Source organism: Exophiala viscosa, assembly GCF_022695815.1.
Source record: "Exophiala viscosa unplaced genomic scaffold EDD37scaffold_1, whole genome shotgun sequence".
Lineage (NCBI taxonomy): Eukaryota > Fungi > Ascomycota > Eurotiomycetes > Chaetothyriales > Herpotrichiellaceae > Exophiala > Exophiala viscosa.
This window is the reverse complement of record NW_026944353.1, coordinates 1,264,696-1,279,697: the sequence shown is the minus strand read 5'-3', so window position 1 is coordinate 1,279,697 and position 15,002 is coordinate 1,264,696. Positions and strand designations below refer to the sequence as shown.

Below are 15,002 nucleotides of genomic sequence, written 5' to 3'. Positions count from 1 at the left end.
CCAAGAGACTCGAGCTCGAACTTCCTGATGACCTACGGTTCGGCGCATCGTGGACCGAAATGATTCGATCGAAGTTATAAGAGTAACTCACGAGTCACTGGGTCTGCCTCCGATTTCTATCAGATCTAGAGTGTCTCCGGGAAAGCCACACCATTAACATGCCGTTTTGAGGTATTACATAAGTAATCATCCTGTACATCTATGACAGATCGTTGCCGCGCAGGCGGCTGCACGAGACCCAACCGTTACGCCAGAGCCTCGTGACCGAACCATATCCTACAGCATCATTCGCTAAACATTGCTTTATGAAGAAGAGCTAGTTCCCAAACCGCCAGTTCGGTCTTTCACCTCGGGGCCCCGGTCATGCATGAGTGGTAGCAAATCTTCACTTCTGCCTTCAGGATTGACCAGACTGGTCGGTGCTCCGTCGACAGCGTCGTCATCAAATTGAATGACTTCATCGTCGTCCTCATCCTTCTTCTTGAGCTTATCACGCGCCTCCTGTCGCATCTTCATGATCTTCATATAGTTGTAGCTGGCGATACTGCATATTGTGACCAGCAATCCACTGATGTTTACCATGGACAGCTCGTCGTGGAACACTATGCCCGCCGCACTGATGGTGACCACTTCTTTGAAAATGCCACAGATGCTGAGCGTGACGACACTAGTCCGTTGTAACAAGGTGAACTCGCTTGCAATCATGCAGAACGCCAGACACCCAGGAATGAAGAGCAGAAGCAATGCCTTCAGAAGGCCTTGCGAGCTGATCAACATCTCGATCCCCGTGACGACCGCAGCTGGTGTCTCGGAAATGCAAGCAATGGTCATCAATGTGACAAACATAATTGGCGACAGAAAGAAAAGCGTCGCAAAGGGGTTCGAGGTTGCCGGGTGTCGCAGAAGAAGGATCTGAGTCAGCCCCCACCGAAAGCCGGAGAAGAAAGACGCAGATATTGCCAGCGCAAAGCCCAGTGCGTGGAATGATGTCTCGCCTGCGACCATCATAAGAACGCCGATCGTCATGGTGAGGATGATCAAGATCAATTTGAGCGAGAGTTTCTCGAGTCGGAAGATGAAAGCGAATGCGAGGACGAAGATCAAGACCGAGGATTTACACATGGTGTAGAATGTAAGGGTGATGTATCGAAGGGATGTATTTCCCAAGCCAATGTCGAGGGATGTGGTTGTCCCTGTTGGAACCAGTCGAGTAAAATAGAACAACGGCGTGACCAGCCTTTTCGAAGAATGCGATTCGCCTCGGTACGTAGACGGCTGGGGTTGAGTAGGTCGTAGATGAGGAAATATGAGAAGAACGATCGAGGCCAGACTGAACTGGACCAGCATGTGGAGAGATGTTGCAAACAGTGGGAAAGGGAAGTCGATGTGGTCAGAGGAGAACATCATCTTGTTGTACTGGAGGGCAATCAGTAATTGAAGCAGCGGCCGATGCGAGGAGACTCACAATGGATATTGACAGAGAAAATATATACCATAGTCCAATCAGACTGGCATTCACTAGTAATCGATGAAGGACACTCTTGTCGGCTTCTTTGGCTTCATCTTTGGAGCCCCTGGCGGTCCCTGCGATGCGAGCGTCCAATCCATCACGTTGTCTCTTCCTCTTCATATACTTTTGTCGTTCATGTTTGTTCAACCCGGCCTCTTCATCGTCTTCCAGGTCGACGTCCGAGTCGAGTGCGTCTAGTTCGTGTTCTTCTGATTCCGACATGTAGGAGACTGCCTCATCGTCCGAGCTCGCAGTTGAACCAGTCCCTCGACGCCTGAATTTGCGACGAGGATTGATGACTGTCGACTTGTTCTCGGTCGGAGTCGAGGGTGCAGCAGAAGACGACGTCCTTTGGATGTGATCCCTGTATGGCTTCGCGGCCATGTGAGAAAGAGTTTCGGCGAATAGAGGTCAGGACATTGACCCGTCACGGCTCAAGGGTCGATGGGGAAGGAGCGACTCGTGTGTCCAGGGAATCTGAAAAGGTAGCGAACGACAATGAACGTTTCAATACGACCGAAAGGAGCGAAGAGAAGAATTGTTTGGGCCGTTTGGAGGTATGAGCGCAGTTACACGGAAAAGGTACGCGATAAGTTAGGGGCTACTTCCAGGTACACGTGGATACAATGATTCCATATCTGTCAGCCCCGGGCCTCGATGATCAACCATCAAAGCCCACTTCAAGATCATTATCGGCGCCAAGATGTGTGGCGCATGCATAACCGGCTTAACCGGTCCTTTATTGAAACTACCTGGCATAGCTGGTATTCTTCTCTATTCATCGCCTTTATCACCCTGCTTCGCCTTCTTTGCCCTCCACAAATAATACTCCCCAGCCGTCATCACCGGGTATTTGGATGGATTGTCCTCGGATATACATGATGGGATAGGCTCCATGATCATCCTTCTGTCCAGTCCATAGAAGAACGGAATCGAATACCTCTCATGACCACTCTTGTTGATTACTCGGTGGACAGTCGACACAAAATAGTCGTTGGTCTGGCGCATGAAGCAATCTGCGATATTGATCACAAACGAATTTGGTACTGGGTTCGCTCGGATCCATCGGCCTGATTTGCTCAACACTTCAAGTCCTCCGGACATGTCTTGGTTGACGATGGTGAAGCACTCGAAATCCGTATGAGCTCCAATACCATTCTGGTCGTCAACAGTTGCCTCCTGTTCCGGGTAATGGAGGATGCGCATGCCAGCCTCAGGCGTCTTGGCCCATTCGTCAAAATATGTTTCTGGAAGGTGGAGTGCCAGCGCAAATATCCGGGTCATCTTGCGCGCAAACGACAGCATGGGAGTGTGGTAAGCATATAACCCTTCTCTGAAGCCGGGTAGATCGCTCGGCCATATTGACGTTCCTGCATCGTTCTCTGGGTTTTCGGGATCTTGCTCAGCCGAGTAAGCCAGATTGAAAGCTTCACTGAGGTCTGCAAAGAGGTAAGAAGGTCATTCGCAGGCTGTGATCGCTGTTTGAATCCGCAGACTAGGGATTGGCCTACCTTTATGTTTTCTTCCATTCCTGTTATAACTAGACATGGCATGATATCCCACGTATTCCTTGGGTACAAGGTTGGTGTCCACCTCGAGCTTATTCTCCAGCGGCAAGGCGAAGAAACGCTTCGCTTGCTCAAAAACGTCTTCTGCCAATTTGGGATCAAATCGCTGAGAGAAGACCGTTGATCAGCTGTTGCACAGGTCAGGGAGTGAGATACTCACATGGTTGACCACATAGAAGAACCCAATACGATGAGCAGCTTCACGAATCTTATCGGCCACAGCTTGCCGGTCTTCCAGCTTCTCACTATAGATGCCGTCCACGTCGATGACAGGGATTTCATCTGCATCCGTCGCCTCATTGGATTTCACGTGAAGGACCTGGCCATTCTGCAATCTGATAACCAGCGGATTGTTCGCCTCGGTTTCTGTTACGACTTGCGACATGGTGAATGATGATAGCAGCCAATGAGGTCGACTTTGCACAGGCGATGAAGAATATATGCGATAGGTGAGTTGCCTCCTCCGACTCGAGACACTGTTATGAATCTCCTCAAGTCTGATTAAAGGTTGAGCGGCGGAAACTGATACTCGTACATTGCTCGGACTTGGGAGACGGAGGTACCCGCGTCCTTCCTCTTCTGCTATGGTTTTGACACCCTGCATGAAACGAGACTGGTCCCGATTGTGCGAACCTCCACAATTGGCCAGGACGAATTCCGAGATATCAACCCCAAAAGTAAATTGATTACGATGATTGGCCCATGGACTTCTTAACGGTCGTCAAGCCTCATAACGTTATCCCGACCTTGACATTCTCAACGATCGTCAGATCTCACACCCCATTCTTGAGGTATTGATCAGCGATGAGACCTCTTTGCGGCAAAGCAGCACTAGGGGTGCACATGTTCGGCGCAGATCGTTCTCACTTCATGACGCTAACAACGTCCTAGCAAGACCGCCCCTTGTGTCTTGCCGTCCATTGCAGCTCTGGACCGCCCTGGGATAAGGCTCTGGACTGGCGTCGATATCATACCTTATCAAACACCCCGGCGAGTGGCCGGCGACGGAAAGGAGATGGGCGACATCATGCCGTGAGAGCCGTAAACGAAGTTCGCTAATGTGCAGCTTCTCATGCAGAAGAACATGGGTAGATATGCGACTGGACGGACTGGCTAGCCTTTAGGAAGGCAAGGAGTACTCTTGATAAGCTCATCGGCTGGCGCAAGATTTCCTCTGACCTCCTCCAAAACAATCTCTATACATCACTCAGGGCTACGATTGTTGGTTTGCTAAGTCTGCAATCTAGTCGAAGCTATGTCTTCCCTGCGCCAACGCGCCGCTCGGCTCAGCAAGAAGCTTGAGGTCCCTGTCGACGAGAACCTCGATGGTGAAAGACCTACAGCATGGAACAACCGTGATCTGGCACCTCTCCCTCCGTCCAGACGTACCTGGACTGTGTTCGGATTTTTAGGCTTCTGGGCCGTGATACAATTGAACACAGTGGGTTGGCAGACCGCAAGCTCATTGATCTCCATGGGCTTGAGTGTCTGGGAGGCAATGGTTGTGACAATCATCGCTAAGGTCAGTGTCGTGCGACATAGCTTCTCTTGTCCGGCACCTCAACTGACTCATACCATTGTAGTTTCTTATTGCTGGGCTCGCTATCACGAACGGCTGGTGGGGTGCGGTATGGCATGTCGGCTTCTCTGTTGGCAATCGCGCTGTCTGGGGCCTCAGAGGTTCCTACCTTGCTCTCGCACAAAGGATCATGCTGTGTCTGGTCTGGTACGCCGTCCAAGCGTGGATCGGCGGACAAATGACCGGAGTGATGCTTTACGCCATCTTTTCTGGTTACAAGAACATTCCCAACACCTTTCCAGCCAGCGCCAACATGACGACTCAGCAGTTCGTCGGCTTCATTATCTTCCTCTGCTTTCAGTTTCCCTGCCTCTTGATCCCTCCCGAGAAGACAGCCATCTTGTTTCGCTACGCCAACATCATCACGGCTGTTACCATGTTCTCAGTCACAGTGTGGGCACTTGCCACTGCACATGGGGGTGGTCCATTGCTCGTCGCCAACAGCACCCTTACCACAACCAGTGAGAGAGCGTGGGCTATCATTCGCGGCATCACGACTGTCATTGGCTCCATCGCAGTGTCCCTTACCAATCAAAGCGACTTCAATCGTTTCGCAAAGACTCCTGGCGCTCAAATCCCTGGCCAGGTATACTCTACCGTCATCATCGGCTCGCTAGTGACGCTGATGGGCACCCTCAGCACGTCCGCCGCGCAGAAAATCTATGGAGAGTTGCTCTGGTCCCCCGCCGAGCTTGCCATTCGGTGGATGGAGGATGGCTACACTGCTAAAGCTCGTGCAGGAGCTTTCTTTGCCGGCTTCGGCTTTTTCATTTCCCAGCTGAGTATCAACACCGTCGACAATGCGTGGCCAGGCGGATTCGATCTCGCTGCTCTCTTTCCAAAGTGGATCAACATCCGCCGTGGAGCTGTCATCACCTTCATTCTGGGCATCGTCATCAATCCGTGGCAGCTCGCCGATACCGCCAACACCTTCATCAACGTGCTTGATGGCTACTCAGTGTTTCTAGGCCCGATGGTGGGCATGATGGTCTGCGACTTCTGGATTGTTCGTGACAGGAAACTCAAGCTCTCACATTTATATTTGGCCGATCCATCTTCAATTTACTGGTACAACCATGGATTTAATTGGCGCGCCTATGTTTCCTGGCTCATCGGCATGGCACCCGCTTTACCTGGATTCATTAACGCGGTCAACCCGTCGATCCACGTGCCCAAGGGCGCTCAGGAGATCTTTTATCTCGCTTACATCGAAGGATTTGTACTGGCTTTCGTCGTGCATTACGTCCTCAATCGGCTGTTCCCTGTGCCGGGCTTAGGGGAAATTGATGGGGAAGATGTATTTGCTACTTTCTCGGTGGAAGAGGCAAACAAATTGGGTGTTGTGCCTCACCCAAAGTTACTGGAAGGAGTGGAGATACGCACACCGTCGGAAGAGGAAGAGGTAGAGGCAAAGGCTGTGGTGGTTGGGGAGAAAGTGGTTGATTAACCGTTGAATGTTGAGATGACACGATGTCTTGTCATTACCTCGGACTCTATTGCCGCTGCATTCGACGTTGTCGACTGCCCCAGTTCCGAACTGCATACATACCTAGGATGCACACGCAAGGCTGGCCTAGTGTCACGTGCAATGTATCTGTCACGGGGATCATATCCGGTCATACAAAGTCATAAATCTTATCGTCGTATGGATCCGCCAGCAAGGCGATGACTTCATGTTTTTTTGACCGTTTAAATGAATAAACAATACATGATGATTTTATAACACGCCGAAGGTTCCTCAGCTAAAACATCATTCTTGTAGTCGCTCGTTGAGACATTCGACCCTTCACTTAGTCATCATTCGTTTCCTCAATCCGTACGACTCGTGACCAATTGTGACACCTTGAAACAAAGAGCTTCCCCGGATTTTGCTCAGGCTGAGTCTTTCCTCACCTCAAGCTCGCGTGCTCAGAGAATTCCCTACTTCTGAGGCTCTTTTCGATCTATAACTGCATGCTGTTCCATTGGTGGCCGAACACACCGTCGAAGCTTTGGATCTACTCGCTATGGGCGAATTAAGAGATACGGAAGCCCCTCTCCAGATCGAGGATTATGGCCTCATTGGTGACATGCGAACATGTGCTCTTGTGGGCAGGAACGGTAGCATAGACTTCATGTGCTGGCCTCAATTTGACTCTCCCTCTATCTTCGGCAGGCTTCTCGACACAAGCAAAGGAGGTGGTGGACACTGGAGTATAAAGCCGCGGAAAAGCACCGTGTGCAAACAAAACTACCGAGCATCCTCCAACATCCTACAAACGAAATGGATCGATGAGGACGGCGTGGTCAACCTTACCGACTTCTTCGCTCTGTCCAAGTACAACAAGCTCCTTCGCGAGAAATGGAGTGGTTCAACCTTAGTACGCAAACTCGAATGTGCCCGCGGGAATATGTCAATCGACATCGAGCTTCGTCCACGGCCAGGTTACGCCCAAGAAGCAGGATTTCTGCATGAATCCGAAGCCGAGGAGGAAGACGGCACGTACCACCAGAGACTGACCTGGACATCCGAGGGTTCTGATTCTACTTCCGACGTCCCCGAATTCTTTGTCGCGTATTGCACGCACGACAAGCCCCTTGACGAACCTCCGAAACTGTTTCAACCAACCAAGAACCACAAGGGCGTCGACGACGTCCTTCGGGCTCGCTTCGACCTTTCAGAAGGCCAGCAGATCTTCATGATCATGTGCAACCGGCACGTAGGTCCACAGCTGAGCAAAGACCTGATCATCAACCTTGAGTCCGAGACATACAAGTTCTGGACTAGCTGGATCCGCTCCTGCACATACCGCGGGCGCTTCCAGCAAGAAGTCGAACGCAGCATGCTCATCCTCAAACTCCTCACGTACGACCCAACAGGAGCCATCGTCGCAGCCCCCACATTCTCTCTTCCCGAAGCCATCGGCGGCCCACGAAACTGGGACTACCGGTACTCTTGGGTGCGAGACAGCAGCTTCACCATCTACGTCTTCCTCAAAATGGGCTTTCCGAATGAAGCCGAAGCGTACATCAACTTCATTTTCGCACGCATTGCCGAGTGGCGACGACAGCAAGAATCCGCCAAAACAACGCACCATCTCCCCCTGATGTTCAGCATCGACGGCTCAACGTCTCTGCCTGAACTCACACTTGACCATCTGTCAGGGTACAAGGACAGCACACCCGTGCGCATCGGTAACGCGGCGACCGACCACGTCCAGCTCGACATCTACGGCGAACTCATGGACTCAATATACCTGTACAACAAGCACGGCAAGCCCATTTCGTACGCTCAGTGGCTGGACATTCGCTACCTGACGGATTTTGTGTGTCAAGTCTGGGACACACCCGACATGTCGATCTGGGAGGTCCGTGGGCAACGGCAGCACTTCGTCTACTCCAAAATGCTGCTATGGGTCGCCGTTGATCGGGCGTTACGGCTGGTCGAGAAGCGCAATTTCCCCTGCCCGAACCGCAACAAGTGGATTGAAACCCGCGACACAATCTACGAGCAGGTCATGGAGAAGGGTTTCAACTACGACATGAACTGCTTCATCCAGAGTTACGAGTACAATACAACTCTCGATTCCGCTGTGCTGATCGCTCCGCTGGTGTTCTTCATGTCCCCGAACGATCCGCAGTTCGTGGGGACATTAGACGCTATTCTGCGCACACCCGAAAAGGGAGGTCTCACGTCTGCTGGGTTTGTCTTTCGATATGATCACAAAAAGACTGATGATGGTACGTACCCCTATCCTCTCTGCTATCTTCGTTACCGCCGCTTGTATTTTCGCATTCCCGGCCCCCGTACAGTCGCTAACTCTTATGCAGGCGTCGGCGGGCGCGAAGGCACATTCGTCATGTGCACTCTATGGCTCATCGAAGCACTCGTCCGCGCGGGCAAGTACTCGAAACATTACCTGGAGATCGCTAATGGCATGTTCGAAACCGTCACGAACTTCCGCAACCATGTCGGCATGCTGAGCGAGGAGATTGCCATCAGCGGTGAACAGCTGGGCAACACACCGCAGGCGTTCAGTCATCTAGCGTTCGTCAGCGCGGCCATCAATCTCGAGCGTGTCATGAATGGTGGTGGACCAACATTATAGTACAAGGGAACTCCCTCGGAAGAAACTCGCTCGATGATTCATCTTGACGCTATCATTGAGTGGTATTTGGCAACCTCCTCAACCAGTCATTCACAATTTGGCATATGGCGACTGGCGAGCTCCAGTCTTTGTACGAATCTGCATGTATGGTCTAGCGAGAGCGAAAATGTGGAAAGACACTGGCGTACTTGTTGCAAAATAAGCATGAACTGTGACTTGTTTACTTTGACTTGAGTTCTCTTATGGAAAACTGCTTCTCTCGTGCACATCTGACGTGAGTTGTTCATGCGTCGTTGCTTCCTTTGTTCAGAGTGTGCCGCTGCACATAACTTCCCTGATCTTCCTCCGCCTGATACCGTATGCAAACCCTCGCTCCCATGACAGGCTTCGTGGAACAAGACAACCTTGGTGGTCTTGTGGTAATGACCTACACCTCATGCTCATTCATGATATCTTGCTTTCTTCCCCTTTCTTTCCTCCTTCGATGCCTCCGACTTCTCCTCCGATTCCACACCATTTGCCGCCTTTCCAGTCTTCAAAAACTCGTCGGCGCCGGCTTTAGCCTCACACGCCATGTTTGGACTTGCTGTCGATTGTTCTTGCGCTTCCTCCGAATCCGACGCGTCCTCAATGTATTGCTCATTCCATTTCTGAGCTTCTTTTATGTTGTTCATTGTTGCCATATCGACCTGGAGCGTACCAGTTTTGGCCTTTTCCTGCTTGATCTTCTCTTCGTATCTTCGTATTTTGTTCTCCATCTTGGCAAGCTCTTCGTTCTGTTCTTCGACGTCATGATCGTGGCCGTCTTTGAACATCTGGACCGCCGTTTGCAAGTCTCCCACTTCTTCTTCGAGATCATTGATCTTCTTCTCAAGCTTCTTTTTTTCTCCGTCGTAGTCGACGAGCTTTCGATGCTGTTTAAGAGAGTCTTTTTGCCACTTTGCTGCATCTTTGCTGAGTTCTCGATTCTTCTCTCCAAGGGCACTTAGTTCGCCTTCGAGCATGATTTTCTCCCTGCTCAGATCGTCGATCCGTCCAACGTAGCGCTGCTCCGCCTCTGCCAAAGCCTCAGACTTGACTTTCTGGAGGGAATGTGCTTGCATAGTCGTATTCGTGATGTGTGGTGGTGTTCGGACCGGGAATGGGTCCGAGCCTATCTTTCCACGTGAGATCAGAGGCGTGGTCTTGAAAATAGTTGCTTGGTCAGCACTTGACGCTGTGCTTCTGTTGCCTTGTGAGCGAGCCGACATTGGAGTCGAGGGCACTGTGTCCAGCTCCATGTGCGTGTCATTCGCTTCAGCCTTCGCCCGCGCCTGTGCCAGTTCTTGCCTCAATTCGGCAATGAGTCGGTCCTTTGCCTGTACTTCCGTGGCTGTAACATTGGATTCTGTGTCAACCTCCATTGGCGTGGCATGGACATCAGCTTTGGTAGTAGTTGCCAGAGTCAATTGATTTCTGAGGTCGACGATGGTGCTCTCCTTTTCTACTACTTTCTGCTTTTCGTCTTTGAGCCATTCGGACAGTGTGTGGTTGGCTTGCCTCATGGCTTTCAAGTCGGATGTCAAACCATTTATCCGGTCCTTTCTCGACTCTGCTCTCTGGGCCAGTGCTGGGTAGTCCCTTGCCTGCTCCTTCAGTGTGGTTTGTTGGCCTTGTAGAGCCTTCAGCTCCTGCTCTTTGGCCTCTTTCTGCTGCTTCTCAACATTGTAGCTTTCTTGCAGTGTTTTCCACTCCTCTCGCTTGATATTCACCAGCTGATAACGCTGATTATAGCTTTCTCCTTGGATCCTCAACTCCTCCTCCTTTTGTTGAAGCAGACTGTTGTATGTTGCCTCCAGAGCTTCCAGCTGCTGACCCCTAGTCTCCCAATGAACCCACAATTTCTGGCCCTCGTCCATCAAATACTTTCGCTCAATCAACCATTGCTGGTATTGACTCTCGCCTCTGTTAAGTTTGCTCTGCAAGTCCTCACAGGTCTGTTGATTGGCTGTATTTAGCGTATTGAGCTGTCTTGGCTCATCGTCGTGCTCTTTCTTTAGCGTGGCGACTTTCGCTTTCAACTCATCACGCTCGGCCTTCACAGTATCGTGCTCGAGCTTCAAGGCGCTCGTTGCCTTTTCGGCGTCCTTCGCGCGCACCGTCGCCGCCGCCAGATCGCGTTCTAGGCCTGTTTTGAAGCTTTCGAGGAGAGCCACCTTGTCGGTGGCAGGATCCTCGGCATGAACCACGGTCTCGGCAGCGATCTCGACGGTGCTTATTGGTGCCACAATGGCAAACTTTGACACCTCGACAGCTACCTGGACAGCGACGTCCACCACCGCAACGCTCTCCAGGCTCTCGTTGACCTGTACCACTCCTCCTTCGACAACAGCATCCTCCTCGCTGTTGTCTTCAGGAAAGCTGCCAGGGACAAAGACGATTTCTGAAGGAAGAAGCGACGACGAAGGGGAGGTTGCCAACGTGTCAAAGACCCAACACAAGACTCCTTCGACACCGTTGTAGGACGATGTGCGAGACCGCAAGAACCCGGGAACAAGAGACGCTGGGAGATTGGCGAACATCTGCGACAGTCGGCCTTCAGTACGGTCTTGGTCATAATTCGACCACAGGGGCCAGAGCTTGTACACCACTATGGCGAAGAGAAAGAAGTGAATGCACCACTCGAAGGTGTCGAGTTCGTCGTCATCCATGTAGTAATTGATTGCGAAACAGTCAGGGAGACCTTGGTACATTGCGCTGACCCATTGTGAGAACACCTCGTCGGCCCAAGAAGCGAGGAAGTGGAGGATGAGAATCGCGAACTGAAGGGCCATGACTGTGAGGAACAGGGGTTGCCAGGCCATGTTTCGTTTTGGTAATGAAGCTGAGGAAGGGTAAACAATCGAGAAATAGGTGAGAACCACTGCAATCTTGTGATGATGTTGGGTGTTGAGTGTTTTGGTAGAGAAAATTTGAGAGACCGCAGGAAGAAGTGGGAGGAAGTGACACTGAATCGCCGCACTGCCTTGTATGGTTGTTGCTACAATCAGCCAGGCGACTCGATTGAGTGAATAAGCTCTTTCTCTTCACTCTATTCACTGCCTGACTGCCCCCTCCCATACTGCCACACCCCTAGCAGCAGAGTAGGGGCGCTGTGATTACATGAATCTTCACCCAGGTCCACAGCACTCATCGAACAACAGCCGCAAACAGATTATCGTCACTGGAGGAATCCATGGCGCAGAGTGGGCGAAGATAATTAATAGTCGATTACAGTATTGTTCGCAACGTCGTTGCCAGGTTTATTTGTCTCCCAACAGTGGCTCCCGTTCTCCTTTACCCTGGTGCTTGCGTCTTCGACGCTTCTTCTTCTTCGCGGCTTCACCATGTCCCTGCGAAGGCTCTGTGTCGTGTCCTCCGGCAACTTTGACATGCAAGTCGTTGTTCTCGTCGACATACGTTGTGGGCGCCTTGTTTGCACCACTGTTGTCGTCTTCATTGGACTCGCTGCTCGAGGTTGTCTCCAAGACAACCTTGCGGAATCCGTTCGCATCAATGATATTCTCGGTAATGCTGCCACTCCTGGCGGGGCCTTTGGAACGATAGAATGGGCTTCTGGACCGAGATGGTGACCCAGGCAAGCTGCCAATTGTGCTATGACTGTCAAACGTCCTTGCTGAAGGCCGAGCTGTTTCCTCAGTATGATCTTCGCCGTTGCCGTTTTGTGTTGGACCATCCTCTTCAAGGAGGTCAGCCTGAATCCCTTTGTTGCTACTGGCAGGCCGTCTCTCGTTCGGAGAGCCCGAAGTGGTTCCGTGCCCATTTTGCAAAGCTTGCAGCACAGCATCGCTTGCTTCTTTGCCACCTGACTTCACGACACCCTCGCCAATGCCGCCTTGATATTCCGACAACGATTCAGAGGCTCTCCGAAGTTCAGTACCTTGACCGTCGGCACCAGCTTCTTTTGGTGTGTTCTCTGCGCCAGCTGCGCCGGGTTTGATCTTGACGGTGGCGTATCGCGTGGTTCTGGGTCTGCTCGCAAGATTTGAGGGACCAAGATGACCGAGGTGTCTGAGTTGCTCCTTAAGTACATCGTCGGTGCTCGCCCTGCTCGCCTTTTGACCGGGTCTACCATCACCAAGGCTGTTCCCAGCACTTGACCGGCGTCGAACATTCGCAAAGATTTTCGACTTCTGGGCGGGGTCGGCTGTTTTGGCTTTCTGTAACTCGGCTGCGTCAAGGGTTTCACCTTCATCGATGTCCACCAGATCAGCGGGCGCAGCTGTTGCAGGCTGCTCGGCGACCCGGTGTGTCTTTGGAATGCGGCGGGAGGGAGCCGGAATGGCTCGTCTGATGGCCTTGTGCACATCAACAAATACATCCGACTCGTCGACGATTTCTTCTCCGATGAGCTCTTCGATCACGTCTTCCAAAGTGACGACACCGATTGCTCCCTGATCATCTCCCGGGAAATCGGAGACCAGCACCATGTGGGACTTGCCTTCCTGGAAAAAGTTGACAATGTCTAAGCAACTGGTGTTCGGGCGTGTCTCGGGCAGTGTGGCCAAAGCAAAGTCGCGCACGGGTTTGGCATCTTCGGGATCGTAGGTGATCAGGATCTTGACAAGCAACATGCCCACAAAGTTGTTGTCATTGTCCGGATGATGGACCGGTATTCTGGAGTAGCCGCGAGAAAGGATGTCATCCATGGTTGCCTCGTCCAGGACGTCGTCCAGAGAAAGAGTGAAAACGTCCTCCATTGGTGTCATGATACTACCAATCGGCTTTTCCTTCAAGTCCAGGACGGCACTGATGATGGTAACTTCGTCAGCGTTCAACTGCTGTCCAGCGTCGCCCAGACTGCGATGAAGCGACACCAGTGTTTTCAAGCCCGCCTTCTTATAGGTTGTTCCATGATCTTCACCCAACAGATAGTCGAGCAATTTCGCGGTAGGCCATGCGACCGGTGCCATCAGGTACATGAGGCCAAGGACAAAAGGAGCCATCCAAGAACCGATGGGCAGACCATAACGGACACAGACTGATTGAGGTGCAATTTCGCCAAAGATGACTGCAAGAGATCAGTAAGAGCGCAGCAATGAAAGTGCAAGGCCACCATACCAATCAGCACCGTTGAACCCAGAACAGCCGGCCATCCTCCTCCAAGTGAACGATCCAGAACAATAGGCAAGGTCTCGTTGGTTATTACATTGCTCAAAAGCAATGTTACCAGAACCCAGTGCTTTCCTCTCTTCAAGAGCTTGAGCACCTTGTCTGCATGGACCTTCTCGGCACCTTCTCCAGAGTCTCGGATGACGGTAAGGTATATCTCATCCTGCCACAATGTGAGCTCTATGAACAAGATCCGAAGTTCGTATGAAAATTACCTGTCCCATCAATGCAATCGTTAGGCCAGCAAAGGCACCTCCCAGCAGGACCAGTATAGCTGCGACACTCAAATATATCCATAGTGACGGATCTTCAGGATCTTTTCCCTCCGGCTCGTCGGACGCGAAGAACAAGTATGAGGCGTGAAGAGGAGCGGCTTGGACGAAAGGTATCTGACCGAGCGAGAGGACGAGAATTTTAGCCAGGCCCAGCACCATAGGCCGGAGGGCCACATGGGAGGCCGTAGTTCGTGCCTGCATGATGTGTGATGGGGATATTGGTAGGTTTACAGCGACATGGTCAAAAAGCTCTTGCTTGCTATTCTTCAAAAAATTCGAGAAGAATGCTCCGGTCGTGTTCGCAGGTTCGGAGGATCGATCGAGTAGATGAGCTTGGGCTGTTGCTGAACACGTGTGTAGCAAAGAAAATGAAAGATCTTGTGACACTGGTGTAAAAGGACTTTTGGAGGACCTAGATGGTGGTGATGGTAGAAACTGCGGCAGCGGGGGCGGTACGAGTAACTGTGGTTGATGAAGATGAAATTGAACGGCAGCAGCAATGACGGAACAATGAGGTTATTGATTGGTTGGGGGACTTGTTAAGTTCTGTACTGTCTTAGAAGAGGGGCCCTAACCATCCTCAGCATAAGCCTGGGGAAGACCGATCAGAATTGCTTCTGGTCTGGACCCTTTTACTGGTACTCATAGGCTTCAATAGTGGTGAATTATAAAGTGAGAGATGCTCGATGGTCGCGATGGCTGCAGTAAACCACTAATTGCACCTTCTTCAGGCACGCGACGGAATAGCTTCTCGACGCCAAACAAGCATTGGTGCACGACCATTTAGGTGCAGAACATAACCGGGGCACATGGCTGGGCATCACGTGAAGC

At 51.6% G+C, this 15,002-nt stretch overlaps 6 protein-coding genes across 6 annotated transcripts; 2 read left to right on the top strand and 4 right to left on the bottom strand.

The window, feature by feature from the left end:
* Window positions 1-303: 303 nt before the first annotated feature.
* EDD37DRAFT_585134 (triose-phosphate transporter family-domain-containing protein) lies at window positions 304-2,099 on the bottom strand (the record flags this gene model as incomplete). Its single annotated transcript, XM_062814447.1, has 2 exons — window positions 1,466-2,099; window positions 304-1,416 (listed from the first exon to the last, which is right to left on the bottom strand). Exons 1-2 carry the CDS (start codon window positions 1,892-1,894, stop codon window positions 304-306), a joined length of 1,542 nt encoding a protein of 513 aa, XP_062674718.1. The 5' UTR covers window positions 1,895-2,099.
* Window positions 2,100-2,284: 185 nt separating this feature from the next.
* On the bottom strand, window positions 2,285-3,463 carry EDD37DRAFT_603748 (putative gibberellin 3-beta hydroxylase; the record flags this gene model as incomplete). The annotated part of the gene is made up of 3 exons (XM_062814678.1): window positions 2,285-2,949; window positions 3,022-3,184; window positions 3,239-3,463. 3 exons carry the CDS (start codon window positions 3,461-3,463, stop codon window positions 2,285-2,287), a joined length of 1,053 nt encoding a protein of 350 aa, XP_062674717.1.
* A 772-nt stretch (window positions 3,464-4,235) lies between these two features.
* EDD37DRAFT_22087 (NCS1 nucleoside transporter family protein) lies at window positions 4,236-6,316 on the top strand. The gene is made up of 2 exons (XM_062810415.1): window positions 4,236-4,600; window positions 4,662-6,316. The coding sequence occupies exons 1-2, from the start codon at window positions 4,334-4,336 to the stop codon at window positions 6,102-6,104; spliced, it is 1,710 nt and encodes a 569-aa protein (XP_062674716.1). The 5' UTR covers window positions 4,236-4,333; the 3' UTR covers window positions 6,105-6,316.
* Window positions 6,317-6,356: 40 nt separating this feature from the next.
* EDD37DRAFT_572045 (glucoamylase) lies at window positions 6,357-8,939 on the top strand. Its single transcript, XM_062814354.1, has 2 exons — window positions 6,357-8,377; window positions 8,468-8,939. Exons 1-2 carry the CDS (start codon window positions 6,664-6,666, stop codon window positions 8,743-8,745), a joined length of 1,992 nt encoding a protein of 663 aa, XP_062674715.1. The 5' UTR covers window positions 6,357-6,663; the 3' UTR covers window positions 8,746-8,939.
* A 26-nt stretch (window positions 8,940-8,965) lies between these two features.
* EDD37DRAFT_22038 (uncharacterized protein) lies at window positions 8,966-11,807 on the bottom strand. Its single transcript, XM_062810413.1, has one exon. It carries the CDS (start codon window positions 11,586-11,588, stop codon window positions 9,186-9,188), a length of 2,403 nt encoding a protein of 800 aa, XP_062674714.1. The 5' UTR covers window positions 11,589-11,807; the 3' UTR covers window positions 8,966-9,185.
* EDD37DRAFT_22037 (hemolysin) lies at window positions 11,808-14,561 on the bottom strand. The gene is made up of 3 exons (XM_062810412.1): window positions 14,112-14,561; window positions 13,846-14,059; window positions 11,808-13,795 (listed from the first exon to the last, which is right to left on the bottom strand). The coding sequence occupies exons 1-3, from the start codon at window positions 14,370-14,372 to the stop codon at window positions 12,027-12,029; spliced, it is 2,244 nt and encodes a 747-aa protein (XP_062674713.1). The 5' UTR covers window positions 14,373-14,561; the 3' UTR covers window positions 11,808-12,026.
* Window positions 14,562-15,002: the final 441 nt, after the last annotated feature.

What these genes read in the sequence shown, in the direction of transcription:
- EDD37DRAFT_22087 (XM_062810415.1), top strand. Translation starts at nt 4,334, where the DNA reads ATGTCTTCCCTGCGCCAACGCGCCGCTCGGCTCAGCAAGAAGCTTGAG. An exon ending in TTGTGACAATCATCGCTAAG is followed by an intron (nt 4,601 to 4,661) that starts GTCAGTGTCGTG and finishes ATACCATTGTAG; the next exon opens with TTTCTTATTGCTGGGCTCGC.
- EDD37DRAFT_572045 (XM_062814354.1), top strand. Translation starts at nt 6,664, where the DNA reads ATGGGCGAATTAAGAGATACGGAAGCCCCTCTCCAGATCGAGGATTAT. An exon ending in TCACAAAAAGACTGATGATG is followed by an intron (nt 8,378 to 8,467) that starts GTACGTACCCCT and finishes ACTCTTATGCAG; the next exon opens with GCGTCGGCGGGCGCGAAGGC.
- EDD37DRAFT_22038 (XM_062810413.1), bottom strand. Translation starts at nt 11,588, where the DNA reads ATGGCCTGGCAACCCCTGTTCCTCACAGTCATGGCCCTTCAGTTCGCG.
- EDD37DRAFT_22037 (XM_062810412.1), bottom strand. Translation starts at nt 14,372, where the DNA reads ATGCAGGCACGAACTACGGCCTCCCATGTGGCCCTCCGGCCTATGGTG. An exon ending in CGATTGCATTGATGGGACAG is followed by an intron (nt 14,060 to 14,111) that starts GTAATTTTCATA and finishes ACATTGTGGCAG; the next exon opens with GATGAGATATACCTTACCGT. An exon ending in GGGTTCAACGGTGCTGATTG is followed by an intron (nt 13,796 to 13,845) that starts GTATGGTGGCCT and finishes GATCTCTTGCAG; the next exon opens with TCATCTTTGGCGAAATTGCA.